Source organism: Prionailurus viverrinus, chromosome A3 (assembly GCF_022837055.1).
Source record: "Prionailurus viverrinus isolate Anna chromosome A3, UM_Priviv_1.0, whole genome shotgun sequence".
Lineage (NCBI taxonomy): Eukaryota > Metazoa > Chordata > Mammalia > Carnivora > Felidae > Prionailurus > Prionailurus viverrinus.
In genome coordinates this window covers 88478110-88497264 of record NC_062563.1, presented here as the reverse complement: position 1 = coordinate 88497264, position 19155 = coordinate 88478110, and the positions used below count along the sequence as shown (strand labels likewise).

Sequence of the window (19155 nt, the reverse complement as noted above, 5' to 3'; positions counted from 1 at the left end):
ACATATGCATATACATATACGTATATATGTGTGTATATATATACACACATATATACGTATATGTATATACACATACTCTCCCTCTCTCTCTTCTGTTTAACAGGCTCACTTCACTCACTGACATTACTTGCTTTAAGCTCAGTAAATATACCTATGCCACCCAAATTTCTAGACTCTCTAGTAAGGGTATCCAGATTAGATTAAGGGTCCAAAGCAGTACTACCTCTCCAGAGAAAAAGTGGTATCATCTACTAAGCAGGAAATATCGCAAGCACTGTAGACTTCGGTGGGTCCAGAATCAAACTGTGAAAATACCTACCCACGTAAGAGCTCACTCTACCCTCCAACTACCTCAAAAATCTTTTATGTCAATTAGTATTTTCTCAAACTGAATTATTTCAGTCTGAAAGACAGCTTCTAAACCAAGGATAGCCCAAAAGACGTAACTTCTAAACCAAGGACAGCTCCTCCTCTAACATCTGAAAACCAATTTAGAAAAATACATTTCACATTCCACTGTTGCCTTTTTCAGGCTATAGTTTTAAAGATTCAGCATGGGGAACATATTTGTCAAACGTTACTTTGCAAGAAAAAATTGCAATTGGTAATTTACATTTATTGGCTACATTATTTACAAGGTCATTTACAAGGCAGAAAGATACATCACACAGAAACGAGAGGTAGTTTATACCATCTAAGTCCATGTTCACAAATCCCTATCATTTGATCATCCAGTGGTGAAGAATTCATTAGTTAGATCCATTATGCTGTTCTGTTAAAAATGTATGTGTTTTTTGTTTTGTTTTAAATGGTAATCTCTGTGAACTCTAAAGCATCACTAAATGATTTCTTTTCCTAAGTTTTACTTTTATCATATTCACCCAGACTTTCACCATCTTACACTTGAGGAACTAGGGAAGCCTCATATTCAGTGCCCTATCTTATGTCTTCTCATTCCTGTATACCCTACATACATCTGCCAGATTTATCTCTCTAAAATACACTTTGAACATGTCACTTTTCATATCAAGAACCTTAAATAGCTTCTTAGTGCCTCTCACCTCAAGTCTAAACACCTTAAGCTAAGTTTTTGAAGGCTCTTGGTACTTACTGTTGTTGCTGATGTCTGAAATGTCATCCATCTTCCCCTAGGTATATTTGAAGCCTACTCATCATTCAAGACCCATATTTAATCTACTCCATGAAGTCTTCCCTCCCCGATACTTCTAGTCCAGACAGACTCAATGCAGTTAGTCACTGTCACTCAATCTCCTCCAACTAGACTACAGAAGTCTTTTGATGTCAGAAAGTACATTTATACTTTTTTTTCTTTTGTTTTCTCTTTATCTATATAAGAGATGGTAACTAAACTTACTATAAGAAATATGGAACATATCATGAATTTGCATGTCATCCTTGCACAGGGGCAATGCTAATCTCTGTATCATTCCAATTTTAGTATATGTGTTGCCCAAGTGAGCACTATTTATACTTCTTTTTAATTATATGCTGTTAAATACACAAAAGGTATTGATAAATTTTTAACACTGGCCTGAATGGATATAAGCCTAAATTCCATACAGAAATATTAAATCTCTCACCCCTACAGCATACCCAAACAAGTCAAATACAATCACCGAACCATTTGTTGACCTCTAATTTTTTAAATTCCTTAGATATGTTATTTTTCTCTTCAATGAGACTGTTTAAACTGCTTAAGACCAACATCTTCATTTTATATGGTTCTCATTTCTGCCTAGCATCTAATATAGTCATGTACAAAACTGATAATCAGTAAACACCTACTGAATAAACATATACCTTTTCCATTCTACAAAATAAATATTAAAACTTTAAGGGGCACCTGGGTGGCTCAGTCGGTTGAGTGTCTGACTTTGGCTCAAGTCATGACCTTATGGCTCATGAGTTCGAGCCCCATGTCAGGCTCTGTGCTGACAGCTCAGAGCCTGAAGCCTACTTTGGATTCTGTGTCTCCCTCTTTCTCTGCCCCTCCCCAGCTCACACTCCCTCAAAAATAAACATTAAAAAAAATTAAAACCTTAAGTTCTTGATTTTAAAGATACCTTTCTTGGATTCATCATAACTAATTAAAAGTTCAAATGGAATACAGAAAGCCTATTTATTACTCAACTCAGGGCTTAGGACTGCTTAAAAACTGTAAGAACGATGAATTATTCTGAAATTTTTTAAGACTTGGCTATCTCCCTTGATAGGGAAGGCAACTATTATTTATTTAGAACTCAGCAAATCTGACTAAAATGCGGGAAAATGCTGCTTTCCTTTGCTGGAGTTAACAAAATCATCAGCTGAAATCTGGTAAATGGGTATTACAAAGACAGTAAAAGGGCAGTACTGGAAGGAGAAAAAAACAAGACAATTAACACCTACAGGTTTTTAAGCCTATTCGTAGTATACTACCAATTATATGCCCTTGAATCAAACTTTATTCCTGTGGGAAGTACAATTCCTTCCTGACCATTTGTAATATAAATCTATAAATCACATTAGTAAACAGAAGAAACACTGATTTCCAAACATGTATCAGTAAATAAAACATACTGGGAAATTCCTATACAAATCCAACAATTACAGTTGACCCCTGAACAGACACAGGTTTAAAGTGCACAGGTCCACATGGATTTTTACAGTACAGATATATTTTCTCTTATGGTTTTCTTAATACCATTTATTCTCTAGAAGTATTACTTATTATTGTAAGAATACAGTATATAATACATTTAACACACAAAACGTATTAACCAACTATTTGTTTGTCAGTAAGGCTTCTAGTCAACAGTAGGCTGTAGTTTAGGGAGTCAAAAGTTATACCTGGACTTTCAACTGCACAGGAGTTGGCATCTCCAAACCCCAAGTTGTTCAAGAGTCAACTGTACTATCAAACAGTACATTCTACATTACTCTTCAACACCTCTATAAAATACTTCCTTCTAACTATACTTCCCATGAAGGTACCTAAGGCCTTTTTAAAGATTTTTTTCTCTCTAAATGTCTACCATTTTACACTATTCTCTAGCCCACAGCTGGTCCCCAAATAAATACTCTTTTTTTCCCCAAACAATTCCTCTTGACTCAATTTTGCTATGGATTAAGTCATTTTAGAAAGCTCCTCATGAAACATTAGAAGTCCTTGTCTAGCTAGAGTCAGAAAATACTTAAATCAGCATTAACTGTCTTTTAGCCCAAGACAGGTAGACACATGCAAGGCTACAATATACTATCTCTTAGAAGTATGCAGTACAAGTTTTTTATTCCATTTTTAAAATATTTTTATAGTAACAGATTCTATTTAGACAAAGTTCACTCATGTGGAATTGTTTTATAAGTATACAATTTATGTTATATAAATTTTATGTTGAATGGATTTTCTAGGAGAACTAATCAGAAGTTCAAAGTAAATGACAAACTATGTGGTATGCCCAGACACAGGAATACAGAAGGTCTAACACTCAATTCAGTACTTAGGCCAGGGCTACTTAGATTACAACTAAGTGGTGATGTTGCAATCAATTATTTCTGCCATTTCCTCAATGCCTAGTTAACACCAGCATAAATATGAAAATTCAGAGGAAATTTGGGCGCTGAGTATCATTATACAGTGATCTTTAAAAACACTCACCTTCAAATGACTACATTCTACGTTACACAGAGAACACAAATGTGGAAATATTCTTGGAGACGCTGCATAATAATCATTCATCATAGAGGGAGTTGGAAGTCTCTTCATCTTCTGGGCATCAGCATGTGAAAACTTTGGTAACCATGATGCTTTCACAATCCCAAAGGGAGACTGAATGGGAATGTCAGCCTCTGACTGGTAATTCTTTTTACTTCCTCCTGATCCATGTACGTTAGATGAATTAATCACAGGTTCATGTGGGATCCGCTCTTGTTGGCTTACAGCTGAAATTAATTCTGACGAAAAAGGTTGCTGGCTCATTGATGGAGGAATAAGAGACTGATTCATTGTCTGGTTAACTGTTTGGCTAATGGATTGACTGACGGATTTTACAGGTTCAAGGACTGACTGTCCTGAAATGTGTAAGCCTGACATCTTAGTTCCACTCTCAACTGGGAAAAAGGACTGATTATTAGAGGACTCACTGGGGAAGTCCATCTGTCGAAACACATCTTCAACAGGAAACATAGAATTACATATCACATTTGGAGTGGGAACAGATGCAGAAATGCTCTGCTGTGACCGAAATTCATTCTTGACCTCATCTGTTGGAATTTCAGGATCATAAATACGTACTTCAAGTGGATCTTCTGTGTAGCCATATTTGCTTGCATGCCCATAATCAATCACATTACTCGAAACTGCCTCATTACCAAGTGTTTCTTTACTTCTGCTCTGAGAAGGTAAATTAGGTAATCGGCGCCCCATTTTACGCATCCTTATATCCCTCAAGATTAATGGCATATTTTCAGGAGTTAGCTGTTCATCAGGATAGCGACTGAGTTCTTCTAAGTCTTCATTAGATAATCCAAAACTTGCTAAGATACTTGAGGCACTCTCTTTTGTATAGCGGCTCTGTACTTGAGGACTCTGTTCTGTAACCTGTGTTATAGAACTCTGTTTCACTCCCACTGATGCAGATATATGAGGCTCATCATCCCACCGGCTACCATGAGGCTTCCCCTTCTTTTGTTGTGCTTCATGAAAATCCAATTTTTCTTTGGTCAATCTTGGATCAGTTCGATGCTGAGTTACCTGAACATTCATTCTCTGTGGTCCCATGTTCTGATAAGATTCATGGCCAGCAAATCTGTGTGGAATTCCACGAGCTCTCCCTGCTGGGTAAAATCTTGGAAGACCCATGGATCCAGGCCTCATAAATGGTCCTGGAGGCCTCATCCCAGAAGGGTTAGGTGCTCGTGGCCTCTGAAGTGGAAAGTTTCCTCGAGGATTAAACCTGGGTCTCGACATGGCTATTTTCAAGAAAGCCTGATTTAATAAAGTATAAGGTGGTGTTGAACTATGTGAGGCAACGGCATTCAGCTGCTGAAGCGCCAATTGAGTCTTAATCTGAGCAAAGTGCAAAGGAGATGGGCCCAACAGAAGTGGGTTTGCAATGCCCAGGTTCAAGGAATTCACAAGTGGTGCGAAATTTTCCAAGAATAACACAAAGCTGAAAGTTAAAACACAAATATTAGATCATTTTAACTCAAACTACTTCATGAAGTGGGTTCTACAGCCAGTGTAAAACATTTTGAAACAAAGCCATGAAACCATTCTCCATTTCATATACTTTTAGAGTGTTTATGAGAATTGTTAACTTTCCCAAAAAGATTCTCTTCTTTTCTTTCCCGAATCCAGAACACAAACCCCAAAACTCAAGCCAGAGTTCATGTACAAAGTGTTGCACTGGGTGCTGTCCTAGGTGCTGAGCAGTAATTACAACTCCTTTTAAATAATCTTGAAAAATATTGGGGATTTATTTCACACTTTGTTACTGGAAAAAAAAGATAAAGGCATTAAAATACTGGAAATACACATACACTTTATGTGTATGTTATGTAGAAACCAGGAAAACAGAAACTGTAAGCCTAAAATTTTACAAGACCCATTTCTCTAAGACACAGTCTTCCCTGGAATAACATCTTACAAATTTCATATAGCAATTAGACTATGCTTAAGTTCTGTAGTTAAATAGGTGTTTCTTTTAAGATGAAAACTTGCCACCAATAACTCGACTAGAGTCTGACAAGAGTGCAGTAGCGTGGAATTGATTATAACAGACAACATAACAGGTAGCACGACCACGTTATATTTCTCTCAGATTCCCTCCACAACGTGAGGCATAGAGGCAAATATATACAGATAATAGCAATGGCTAACTTTATACTGTTCATATGCCAGTAACTGTTCGAAGTGCTTCACAGGGATTGATTCATTGAATTCTCACAACAGCCCCTTGAAATATGTAGTTTCACAGACAATGATACTAAAGCACAGAGAAGTTAAATAACTTGCACAGGTAATAAGCAACCAGCCTCAGATTTGCACTCAAGGTGCATATTAGCCCCATAATGCATGCTCCTAACCAATAAGAGATGTGAGCAAAATATCTTGCAGTTCCCAGGCACTCTATTAAACTGATTGCTGTCCAGCCATCAGAGCACAGCACAACGCATTCCAAGCTGATTCTCATAGAAACACTTTAGCTATCATTCAGGACCAAGGTCAGCAGCCACCGAGCTTGACTTTCCTCTGCCAGTTTAAAAAAAAACAAAACAGATTGTTTTCCATTAGGTCCCTACTTTTATACCTGATAGAAATGCAAGGTGGGAAACATGAGGTCTCCAGGCATCTACACCTACAATGAAAATCCACACTATAGATCCTATTTGAAGATCACCACTTTCTAGGGACACCTGGGTGGCTCACTTGGTTATTAAGCCTCTGACAGCTCAGGTCATGATCTTGCAGTATGTGAGTTCGAGTCCTGCGTTGGGCTCTGTGCTGACAGCTCAGAGCCTGGAGCCTGCTTTGGATTCTGTGTATCCCTCTCTCTCTCAAAAATAAATTTAAAAAACCTTTTAAAATTAATAAAATAAAAGATGTTATGAAGATCATCACTTTCTGGTTCAAGCTACAACTTCATCGATAATTCCACTATACCCTTTCATTTATACATAATGTTAGTGAAATGTTAATTAAGCTAAGAAATGGGCTTTATCCGGTTAACACACTCCCTTCCAACCATCTCTTCCAATCAAAACAAAACAACTCTGCACGAGACCTGACTTACTTGATTTTACTCATCCTTCAAGGTCAGCCTCCATTAAACCTTTCTTGATCACCAAGGCCCAGAGTGAGTATTCCAACAAACTATTGTTTGTTGCTTGTACCATTTGGGACTCCTCCATTTTACTATGCTTTTGCGTTTGTCTGTGTTGTCTTTTTCAACTATCAACCATTAATTAAAAGTATATATTTATTGAGGCACCTGAGTGGCTCTGTCAGTTAAGCATCTGACTTCACTCAGGTCATGATCTTGCAGTTTGTGAGTTGGAGCCCTGCATCGGCACTCTGCTGTCAGTACAGAGCCAGCTTCAAGCCTGTCTTCCTCTCTCTGCCCTTCCTCTGCCTTGCAAATGCTCACGCACGTTCTCTCGCTCTCAAATAAACATTAAAAAACTTTTTAAAGCATGTTTATTTTCCAAGCATATAACCCTACTCCTACTTAAAATACCATCAACTATTTGTTAAGCTGTTTGATCACATCCAAAGTCCTTATTATTAACAGACATAGATTATTTTCAAATTAGGATGAAACACAACACTACAACAAAAATTACACAGGCTTCTAATTCAACAGATACAAGCAGCAGACAGAAGTTTACTAAAACAATGATACCCAATTCTCTGTGAATAATGTTCATTTGTAATAAACTCCAGGTCTTTTTAAACAAATCATATTAAACTGTGTCTACTTTCTACAAAATAGAAATATTTCCAAGAACAATGTTCTCTTACATAAGCAGTTTGTCATCTAGTTACTCGAACTCTTTCAGCACCATTTTCCTTATTAACCGGTTAAGACTCCTCTCACAACTTTAGGAACACAAATTATCCCAAATATTGTTTCTCCCCCATAAGAAAACCAAAAAGGAACACATTTCAATCAGTCATCTAATTATCTCATGATTTAGAGGTATCTATTAAAAACTTACCTATTTCCTAAGTGCCTAGCACTGCCTTACACTGATACATGTATACATTTACAGAATGCAAGACAGCAAACATTCACAAACTGTATTCTGCAGAAATTACTATCCCGTAAGATTGTAGGACTTCGCAAACAAGTTCCAAACAAAGTCCCTGGTCAAGAAAGTCCGAAATGCATGCACTAGTTACTCTTCCTAGAGGGACATGATGCCTACTATATATTGAATTAAAAGGCTCTGAGATGCCCTGTTGTTTATCAAAAACTTTTCATTTTGTGCTTCCTCAACTTGAGTTTTCTTCATGCATATACCCAGAGGTGATATTTGAAATATTTAGTAATTGCTAACAAGCAATGAGTAACAAGTACAGTAAATTGTGACTTATAGTATGCAGCCAGGTTCCTGTGCCCCTCCCCTTCCTCCACCCTCCTTAAGCTTTTAGTTGCTGTAGCACAAAGCGGGGCGGGGGGAGGGGGGTTTGAGAGAGGGGGGCAGTCCTCAGGGAGGAACTAAAAGAGTGGGGGAAATGGAGGTCCACCCTTGGGATAGCAGCTACTTACTGGTATAATTATTTCCGTGTTTAAACAACTGGCATATCTGCATCAGTGTAGTAGTCATGAATATCAGTCCGGAAACATTCAATATTCACAAAACAATGTGCAATATACACAAAGATAAAAATAAAAAGGCCTTTTCCTAATTTAAATTTAAATTCTCAGTAAGCAGAGGTTTGGCTTGTTTCCATTTAGGAGCCTTAAAACACACACACACACACACACACACACACACACACACACACACACACACACACACACACACTAGACCTGCTATACACAGTTAATCCCAATGTGAAATCTAATATAAGATATAGTAATAAATTAACAGCCCTGGTTCTCCCAAAGAGACTGTTCTCCCTTCTCTCTTGATAAGACAAATGAGGGTCTTGTTTAGTCATAGTTATTTATTTTGCATTCTGATTCCTGGAGTTGCTGATGGCTTGAGGTAAGAAAGTTTCTCTCCTGTATGATTATCCCAGAAAATCCGTCATTATAAGCAAATGTCACTCTTTCAATAGGTCTCTTCAACTAACCTCCTTCCTAAGAACAAATTTAATCCTTCTGAACTTGAAGCCAATACTTCTTTTATACCAAGACTCCTTCTGAATTTCAGACCTGGTCTAAATCTAGTGTGTTTTCATCTTAGTTTGCATTTAGTAACATTTTCAGACAGTAATCCACTAATGTAAAATCATCAAACACCTTAGGCTACCATTAACCAACTGAGCCACCCAGGTGCCCCACATATCTTCAATAGTTAAAAAAAATTTTAAGTAACCTTTTATTTTCTCTGTAAATGAAATTTAAGGAGTATATTTGTATTTCATTTGCTTAATTTTTTATAAATATAAGTGCATTTTTAATCATTTAGGAAAGTTATTGTTTAATCTTCTCTTAAAACTATCACTCACATTCACTGCAAATAAAATGTTATGACCAAAAAGGCTCTTGTATTTATAGTTTAAGCTTTCTACTTATAAGGTATTATAAACTTCCTTTTGGCAATTATAGAATTCTCAAGCCTCATTTCTTCAACTCTAATTTAAGGACAGGCAAGCTCTACCAATCATCATCCTTTTCTTTGCTGCTTAACTTTCTCCCCTTCATTTTGTTTAAACTTCAGCCCTACCAATGATGCCTCAAGGTACAACTACTTAAGGCAAATGCTAACAACAAAATGAAGCACAGGAATTTACCATCTTCAACAGATTCAGGAGGATAAAATTCCAAAATCAACTATCAGACCATTTGAGATATCTAAAAAAAAAAAAAGCTAGGTACTCCTAAAAAACTTAGAGAAACTGTCTTCTTAGCAATAAATACATCAGAGTAACTCCAAATCCAACTGTTACTCATCCACTTGACTAATACTTTGACAATGCTGGTCTAGGTAAGGAAGTAGCAAGGCTATTAAGCCAGAAATGATCCCTTTCTTCATAAAGCTAACACTCAGTTTTTAAGATGGAGTTAACGTTTCCTAAGAATTAGAGAAACCAAAATGATAAAATATAGTTAGGGGCGCCTAGGTGGCTCAGGTCATGATTTCATGGATTTAAGCCCCGCATCAGGCTCTGTGCTGACCAGCTCAGAGCCTGGAGCCTGCTTTGGATTCTGTGTCTCCCTCTCTCTCTCTGCCCTTCCCCCACGTGCTCTAAGATAAACATTAAAACATTTTTTTAAAAAACATTAAAAAATACAGTTAAAAATCTGGAAGTTTCCCTTTTCACACCTCTGCAGTTAAAAGGGTTTGCAGAGACTGGAAACTGGTTGAATAAACTATGTATATTCATATTTTGCAGCTGTAAAAAGGAATGATATTAAACATCCTTGGTAGGGCATACCCTACAGATATGAACTAGTAGATACAAAACCCTTCAAGATGTTTTTTGTTTTTTTTTTTAATATTTTTGAGAGAGACAGAGACAGAGAGACGGGGGTGGGGGGAGAGGCAGAGAGAGGGAGACAGAATCTGAGGTAGGTTCCAGACTCCCAGCTGCAGGGCTCAAACTCACAAACCGCGAGATCATGACCTGAGCTGAAGTCTGACACTTAACCCACTGAGCCACCCACACACCCGTTTTAATTTTTTAAATTGGTATATGGACAAAACATAAAATGTTAAAAGTAAAACACTTGTATAATAGTATTACATGTATAAATATGTAGTATTACCATCGCATCTGTCTGAAGTCAAACTGGTCTGTAACCCAAAAACAGGAAATGTAAGAAAATCCTTGTTCTCCAAATCTGCTATTAGAAGTAAAGAAACTCAAGTGGTTTCACCAACAATGGAATTCACTGATTTGACAGTACTTTGTAAGTTTTGGGACTACCATAGAATTTATACAAAGTAACAAGTGATACCCCAAAACTCAGAACAAATGCCTGACATAATATAAACTCTATTAACCATAACTATTAGAGAATATGCCATTTTCTGGGTAACTGAACTCTAGCCATAAACAGGTTTGTTCACCTACTGTAATTTATGGATAGTCAATTTATGAAATCATTAAACTAACTTAGAAGAACTTGAGTTAAGATCTGAGTTCTTGGGGTGCCCAGGTGGCTCAGGTGGTTAAGTGACTTTGGCTCAAGTCATGATCTTGCAATTTGTGAGTTTAAGCCCCGCGTTGGACTCTGTGCTGACAGCTCAGAGCCTGGAGCCTCCTTCTGATTCTGTGTCTCCCTCTCCTCCTTGTGCTCTGTCTCTCTCAAAAATGAATAAACATTAAAAAAAATTTTTTTTAAAGATCTGAGTTCTTAATTATTAACACTCCTTTGAAAAAATTGCAATTAAATATAAATTCTTTAAAGTAAGTTTTATTCCTGATTATATAAGTAACATGCTTTTTATAGAAAACAAAAAGTAGCAAATTAAATCCTTACCAATAAGACCGTCATGTAGAATGAATTCGTATTTTGATATAATTTCTTTCAAGTTTGTGTATGTAAATACAAGCATGGATAAGAAGGGGAGGAAAGTACACCAAACTTTACTGTATGAAACTAGAACTATACTATTTTCAATTAACTCTTATTTTCCTATATTTAATATTTTTTCAAAACCAGGATATTTATTGGTCACAAAACAATCTGAACTCCCGAAAAAATTCTATTGTGACAAGTAGCAGGTAACTCTTTTCTATGCCCTTTTAAGAACTGAAACCTGCCACTCTGACACAACAAATATTCAACTAAATGTCAAACATAAAAATTCTTTTAGAAACATTTGAGCCTAAATGTCCATCAACTGATGAATGGATAAAGAAATTGTGGTTTATATACACAATGGAATACTACGTGGCAATGAGAAAGAATGAAATATGGCCTGTTGTAGCAACATGGATGGAACTGGAGAGTGTTATGCTAAGTGAAATACATCATACAGAGAAACACAGATACCATGTTTTCACTCTTATGTGGATCCTGAGAAACTTAACAGAAGACCATGAGGGAGGGGAAGGAAAAAAAAAAGGTTAGAGAGGGAGGGAGCCAAAACATAAGAGACTCTTAAAAACTGAGAACAAACTGAGGGTTGATGGGGGGTGGGGTGGAGGGTGGGTGATGGACACTGAAGAGGGCACCTATTGGGATGAGCACTGGATGTTGTATGGAAACCAATTTGACAATTTCATATTAAAAAAAAAAGAAAAGAAACATTTAATAGGAACTGAGTTCTCAAGGCAGGCATGAAGAAATGGCTTGATGGATTAAAAAGATATTGCCACTAGATCCCATAAGGTCTGAGATGTCCATTACCAAGGACAATCAAGAACTACCTATTATTCTAATGTAATCTTTCATAAGAAAGGGAATCCTTTATTTTCTTTATGGATATCGGTAAAGAAATCAGAAATCCAGAAATCTAAAAGCATCATCAAAAATTAGTCAGGGGGCACCTGGGTGGTTGGTTAAGAGTCTGACTTTTGATTTTGGCTCAGGTCATGATATCGAGGTTCATGAAATTGAGCTCCACATCTGGCTCTGGGCTGATAGTGCAGAGCCTGCTTGGGATTCTCTCTCCCCTTCTCTCTGCGCCTCTTAAAATAAATAAACGTTAAAAAAAGAATTAGTCAGCCACATCATAATGATTACACTAGATTCATAATGAAAAATGCACATCAAACCCCAAACTTGAACTTTATACTACTTCAGTTTACAAAACACTTTTAATATTCATTATCTCACTGGAGCCTCACAACAACCCTGTGAGCAAGGGGATACCAGTTTTTACAGATTAAGTAAAGCCTCAGAACTAAGTTGCAAGATCATAACTAGAACCTATAATTCCTCTCAGTATCTTTCCATGTAAAATGTAAATTTTATAGCTTTGCTTTTTCTAACTATACAAAAGTAGTAAGTGTTCATTATCACCCCCCAATAAAGAAAAATCACCCTCATTACATTCAGAAAAAAGTTTTCTACAATCTCTTTTTGTTCATTTTAGTATTCTATAATCTTTACATAAAGTTTATATAAACTACCATTATTTTCCTAGATATATATACCCACACACCTCATTTGGTATTATTTTGTTAGAGTGATGGTCTCACAACATATAAATCCACTTTCACACCTGAGAATACAGGTATTACACTGGTCAGTTAACACAGCAGGGAGTACGTGTCATTCTATGCTTTCCTCAGTTTAAATGTCAATCAGCTAATCTCTTCTGGCATACATACGGATCCACTCAGCCTCTTTTCTACCATTTTCTGTCCCTTCCTGTCTCACAAAAGATATGCAAGTCATAACTCCAAAGGTGCCACAAGTGTGAATAGAGAGTATCCCTCGAAATTAAAATGCCACAATGAGGTACCTCAAGGAAACTCAAAGAAACAGAATGAGTAGACAATTAGAAACATTATTTGGTATCATGGAGGGCATCACAAACTTCACTGCCACTTGAAAGGAGTGATAAACCTCATGATTCCATATTTGAAAAAAAATGGAAGCTCAACCTGCTAACGTACAATGCTAGGAACAGATCACCACAAGAACCAAGTATTAATCACCTCATATAGCAATGATTCAATAGTTACTATTTCCAGGAAAACGACTTTTTGCTAAACAGGATGAATATAATTAGATATACTTTTTGAAGCACTGCATACATAAATGGGTGAAGACAACACTGTATTCACAGTAAATGATGCCTCCCTGACATGTGCATTGGTGGGCCTGCTTACCTTGCTAGCTAGCATCAACAAATGTAATTCATTAGCCCAAGAGAAACCTCCTGACCCAAGCTGGAATCAAGAAATCTTTCCTGGAATTGTTTTTAGAACTAGAATGAGGGGCACCTGGGTGTCTCAGTCAATTGAGAGTCTGACTCTTGATTTCAGCTCAGATCATGATCCTAGGGTGGTGGGATGGAACCCTGCATCAGGCTCTGTGTGGAGTGTGGAGCCTGCTTAAGATTCTCTCTCCCTCTGCCCCTCTCCCCCACTCTCGCTATAAATAAATAAATAAATAAATAAATAAATAAATAAATAAATAAATAAATGTAAAATACAATACAATACAATAAAACAAAACTAGAAATGAGGAAAGTAGTGGATGTTGATAAATTTCGATAAATTTCAAATGCTACTACGGGGGCGCCTGGGTGGCTCAGTCGGTTAAGCATCCGACTTCGGCTCAGGTCACGATCTCGCGGTCTGTGAGTTCAAGCCCGCGTCGGGCTCTGTGCTGACCACTCAGAGCCAGGAGCCTGTTTCAGATTCTGTGTCTCCCTCTCTCTCTGCCCCTCCCCCATTCATGCTCTGTCTCTCTCTGTCTCAAAAATAAATAAACGTTAAAAAAATTAAAAACAAAAAACAAATGCTACTACGGGCACCTGGGTGACTCATTGGGCTAAGCATCCAGCTCTTGATTTCAGCTCAGGTCATGATCTCACAGTTGTGAGACTGAGCGCAGTGCCTGCCTGTGATTTTCTCTCTCTCCCTCCCTCTCTCTTCCCCTCCCCTGCACGTGCTCTTTCTCTCTCCCTCTCTCAAAATAAATGAATAAACATTTTTTTTAACTCAAATGCATATATTACTGCCTTAGTGAGAAAGCACAAGCACTGAAACAAAATAAAGCCCATATAACAGAGGCCAGCAGGACCAAGAGGTAAATACAATATTGAAGACATTCACTACCCAGATGCAATTGTTCTGAGGCATAACCTGCCCTCCCTGCCACTATGCTGTTCGTTTTCATGAAGTATACTAGCCAAAGGGTACATCTCTGTCTAACAGGGTTTCCAAAATCTTCAATTAAGCATACCTAAACTATTTGGTCAAATGCCTAAGCATGTTAACAGTCAACATTAAAAAAAAAAATTAAAACAAGGATGGAAGAAGGGAAAAAATCTAAAACTGAAAGCGAACTAATACATTTTTCAAATGAATACCGTAAGCCACTGTGGAATAAAAATTAACTCAAGTAATTTATGAACACACTATTAAATATGTATATCGTCGGTTTGAGAGTAGCTAAGAGAAAGGGAAGAACTACAAATTCTTACTCTTTTTAGTAGTTTGTTTTGGGATTTTTCCTTGGTAGTGACATCAGTGAAGTAATTCTTCAATTACTTTAGATATATCATAGGATGAAACAAAAAAGTAAATGTTTTGATAGTGCTGAGAACCAGGGCTTTCACTGTGCAAGACAAGATACATAAATATGAAATGAGGAAAAACAAGAAAAAAACTGGGCAATAAATTATAAACCACTGAAAAAAACAAGAATCCATAACTCCATACCAATCAATGCAAATGTAGAGGGACTGCTGACTTGAAAATTCATTTTATAACTATATTGGTAAAGATTGGTTCAGACAAGAATCACCTACGCATGTTAAATCCAGAGGGAAATTCTGCTAAGTAGGACATTTACATATTCTTAAAATGCGTCTTCACAAATTAATTAGTTCAAGGGGGGGAGGAGTCAAACATTTTGACTGAATATATGATCAAACAATATTATCATCCATGGCAGACAGATGGACATCATGTACCTCCAGATTTGACACCATGGGGACACAGCATCACTTAGGCGATTTTTCTGGCCAGGGACACATAATCTCAATCTAATCAAGAGGAAACATCAGACAAATCCAAAATGAGAAATGTTCTATTAAAAAGAAAAAAAAGGGGCGCCTGGGTGGCTCAGTTGGTTGAGTGTCCAACTTCAGCTCAGGTCGTGATCTCGCGGTGAGTTCAAGCCCAGCGTCAGGCTCTGTGCTGACAGCTCAGAGCCTGGAGCCTGCTTTGGATTCTGTGTCTCCCTCTCTTTCTGCCCCTCCCCCGCTCATGCTCGGTCTCTCTGTCATAAACATTAAAAAAAAATTTTTTTAAAGTAAAAAGAACAGAAAAAGAAACTATATTTTTCAAGCAAGCTATATTTTTCAGAAACGTCAACTTCACAGAATACAAAGAAAGGCTATGGAAATGTTCCAGAGTAAAAAAGACTAAAGGACATGACAATTAAATGCAATCATCTGATTCTAGACTGGTCCTGTATTGGAGAGGGGGAAAAAAAAAACTGCTATCAAGAACACTATTGGGCCAACTGACAAAATCAGAAGATGGTAGACTAAAGAATTTTATCAATATTAAATTGAGGTGGATTACTATGACTAATAGTTCAAAAGAAACAGTAGAGGAAATAGCAATAGCAAAAGAAAACAACCTGTTCTTAGGAAATAAACTAAGGTAAAGGAGTACACTATATGCAACTTACTCTCAAACCAAACAGTTCAGGAAAAAAAATCACCATGTATGTATGTGTACAATAGAAGGGAAAGAGCGTTGGTGGTATAGTGGTAAGCATAGCTGCCTTCCAACAGAAGGGAAAGAAGGGACAGGAAGTAAGGAGAGACAGGAATTTCTGTCAGAGATTTAATTCATTCAATAAGTTAATGACCCAATCTTTTAAGTCTAACACCAGACTATCTAAGGACTATCTCCTTAATCATATACCAAGAAAAAAACCCATAAGCAAGTAAGGCAACAAGCAGAAAACAAGCAAAACATGTAACACGATAAAAGAGCATCAACCCTAAACACATTTTTGTTTTTCTTTTTCTGCATCATGCTCACTCCCTATTGACTATTAGTCAGCCTATTATGCAATTCATAATAATCTCATCTTTGGGGACATTTCAACTAATCTGAAGATATCCACCCTGCTAGGAGGGGTTCCAGTGAATTACTTCATACAAAATTGGTTAACTCCCATAAGTAAAATTTAACACTAATGTAACATAGTGTTTTTTAAAAACTTAAACTCAATGTATTAATTCTGGTCCTGTTGAGTGCTAAAAATGTGACCCTCAGCAATCTGGTTAACTCAAGCCTCAGTTTCATCATGTGAAAAATAGGAATAAAAACAATACCACTTCAGAATGGTGATGTGACAATTTATACCTCCTGGCGAAATTACACCTTCTGACTCACAGTAGGTACTCAAAAAATGTTAAGATAGCAAACAAAATGCTTTACTTAAGAAATCGGTAGATTGCTTGGGGCGCCTGGGTGGCTCAGTCGGTTGAGGATCTGACTTTGGCTCAGGTCATGATCTCATGGTCTGTGAGTTCAAGCCCCATGTCCAGCTCTGCTCTGACAGCTCAGAGCTAGGTGCCTGCTTCAGATTCTATGTCTCCCTCTCTCTCTGCTCTTCCCCCACTCATGCTCTGTCTCTCTCCCTCTTTCAAAAATAAACATTAAAAAAATTAAAACAAAAAAAAGAAATAGGTAAATCCCTGTTTCTTTTATTAAGACTTGGGTAACTTATGAAAATTTCAATACAGTAGTTGAAATAGAAACGATACACTGTGTATATAGTGTATGTATATGTATATATACACCACGAGTATGGTGTATGAAGTAATTGGGGAAATCTGAATACTATCTGACATTAAGAAATTGTTACTTTAGAAGCAATAAATATGCTTTTCTCTAAGCATTTTAAAGAAAAACTTTGAACTATAAACTGATGAATGACATGGAATTTGCTTAAAAATAATAGGGTAGAGGGGTGCCTGGGTGGTTCAGTAGGTTAAGTGCCTGATTTCGGCTCAGGTCACGATCTCATGGTTCCTGAGTTTGAGCCCCACATCAAGCTCTGTGGTGGTGGCTCGGAGCCTGGAGCCTGTTTCGTTTCTGTGTCTCCCTCTCTCTCTGCCCCTCACCGACTCATGCTCGGTCGGTCTCTCTCTCTCTCGCGCTCAAAAATAAACAAACATTAAAAATTTTTTTTTAATTCTTTTAAAAAAAACAGTAATAGGGTGGAAGGTAGAGACATGATTGAGCATTAGCTTGCAATTATTGAAGATGGGTACACGGGTGAATCATTACATAATACTCTCTCTTATACATGTTTGAAATTTTCCACAATAAAAAGTTTTCTAAACAAAGGGAAGAAATTCAAAGGAAAATGAAGTTGGCAACATTCACTCAACAACAAGACAATAAGGATATTAGCTCAAAGTTTAATAAAATGAAGACTGTGGAAATCAGGTAGGAAAAAAATGTAAAAACTTAAAAGACTCGAACAATAATTATTTTGATATTTAAGGAGTTCAAGAGTTGAAAATAACCCAAAATGTATGTGCCCAAGGTAATCATGAATATCAAAACATGTGTACCTTAAAACTCTCCTGTACTCCCTGAACTTTCTTCTCATTACAAAATTCTTGTTCTTGACCCTCACTGATCATTATTATAGCTATGTTTTATTTCTACACCTCACCTTCTTCCTTTCCATTACTGTCGTATCTTTCATATACCTATTGTCCATTTTCATTCTCAGCCACAAATTTCAGACTACAGTAAACAAAGTTGAAGTAATAAAAAAGTAAAGTTGAATACAAACAGGGGCTTATTGGCTTTGACCACAAACAATTACTTTCAACGTGCAGGAGGTCGAAACCACTACATGTCAACATTCAGTAGCTGCTCTTTCCTTGCAAAACAGTCCAAACAGCCCAAACTATGTCACTGGGTACTCATACTGGAAGCACTAATTCTTAGTATCTAAAGCATGTTATGAAGAATTTGGACAGATTTATTCAAACTTTCACTGGTACACATTAAGTCAAGTCATGTTAGAAAGAACACAATTTGGACTCCAAAGGCTCAGGATCTTACCCAGGCTCTAGCGAGTACCAGCTGAGTTCATTCACTCAACACATGAGTACTGAATACATACCAGTCACTGGGACAGATACGAAGATAAACAATCAACAATATAAGTGGTTACAAGAGAGGCATATATAAAATTTATAGATACACCAAATATTTTAATGAAAGATTAGCTGATTTTTCAGCTCCAAAATTCTATCAATTTAATCTGAATTCTTTTAAGCCTCTTTTTAACTAAAAGGGAATATCCCAGGAAACAATCTTCAAACAAAAGATGCTTCCTTAAGACTGAAAAACTTGTAATAAAAGTAACAGCTAACGATCTCACTCAATTCTCACAACAATCCCAAGCAGGAAGTAGTATTATCACCATTTTACAGATAAGAAAACAAAAGTTAAGTAAGACTAAAATAACTTATCCAAAATCTTACACATACAGTAAGAAAAAAACAGGGATTTGAATCCAGATCTGATTCCAAAGCCTATTCTCTTTTCACTAAATTATCTCTCATTTTCTTTCACTACATAAAAAGAAAATTTCCAGAGATCACCTCTGAAAAGCTCCCAAGAGAAAATCTTTAGGACAGCCCTGAAATACAAACTGATCACCGACTATAATAAGCTTTTTTTTTAAACAAGAGTATCCGCTATACACACTCTCCAAGACACAAAAAGAAGAGATTACAAGACTAAAATATAACCAATATTCAAGGTAACATATATGTAACACTAATAAAAACATTCTGAAACTA

The 19155-nt window shown here is 36.8% G+C and overlaps 1 protein-coding gene and 1 non-coding gene across 11 annotated transcripts in view; both read right to left on the bottom strand.

Annotated features, from left to right (window-relative positions):
* ZNF638 (zinc finger protein 638) overlaps positions 1-19155 on the bottom strand; it is a 138066-nt gene that overhangs the window by 65239 nt on the left and 53672 nt on the right. For all 10 annotated transcript variants that reach the window (XM_047851996.1, XM_047851989.1, XM_047851994.1 and 7 more), the window contains exon 2: positions 3659-5171. In XM_047851996.1, coding sequence (XP_047707952.1) covers positions 3659-4969 — 1311 coding nt within the window. In that variant the 5' untranslated portion in view covers positions 4970-5171. The remainder of the gene's footprint in view (positions 1-3658; positions 5172-19155) is intronic.
* On the bottom strand, positions 1380-1483 carry LOC125163102 (U6 spliceosomal RNA). The gene has a single exon (XR_007151272.1). It is a non-coding gene; the product is annotated as a U6 spliceosomal RNA (small nuclear RNA).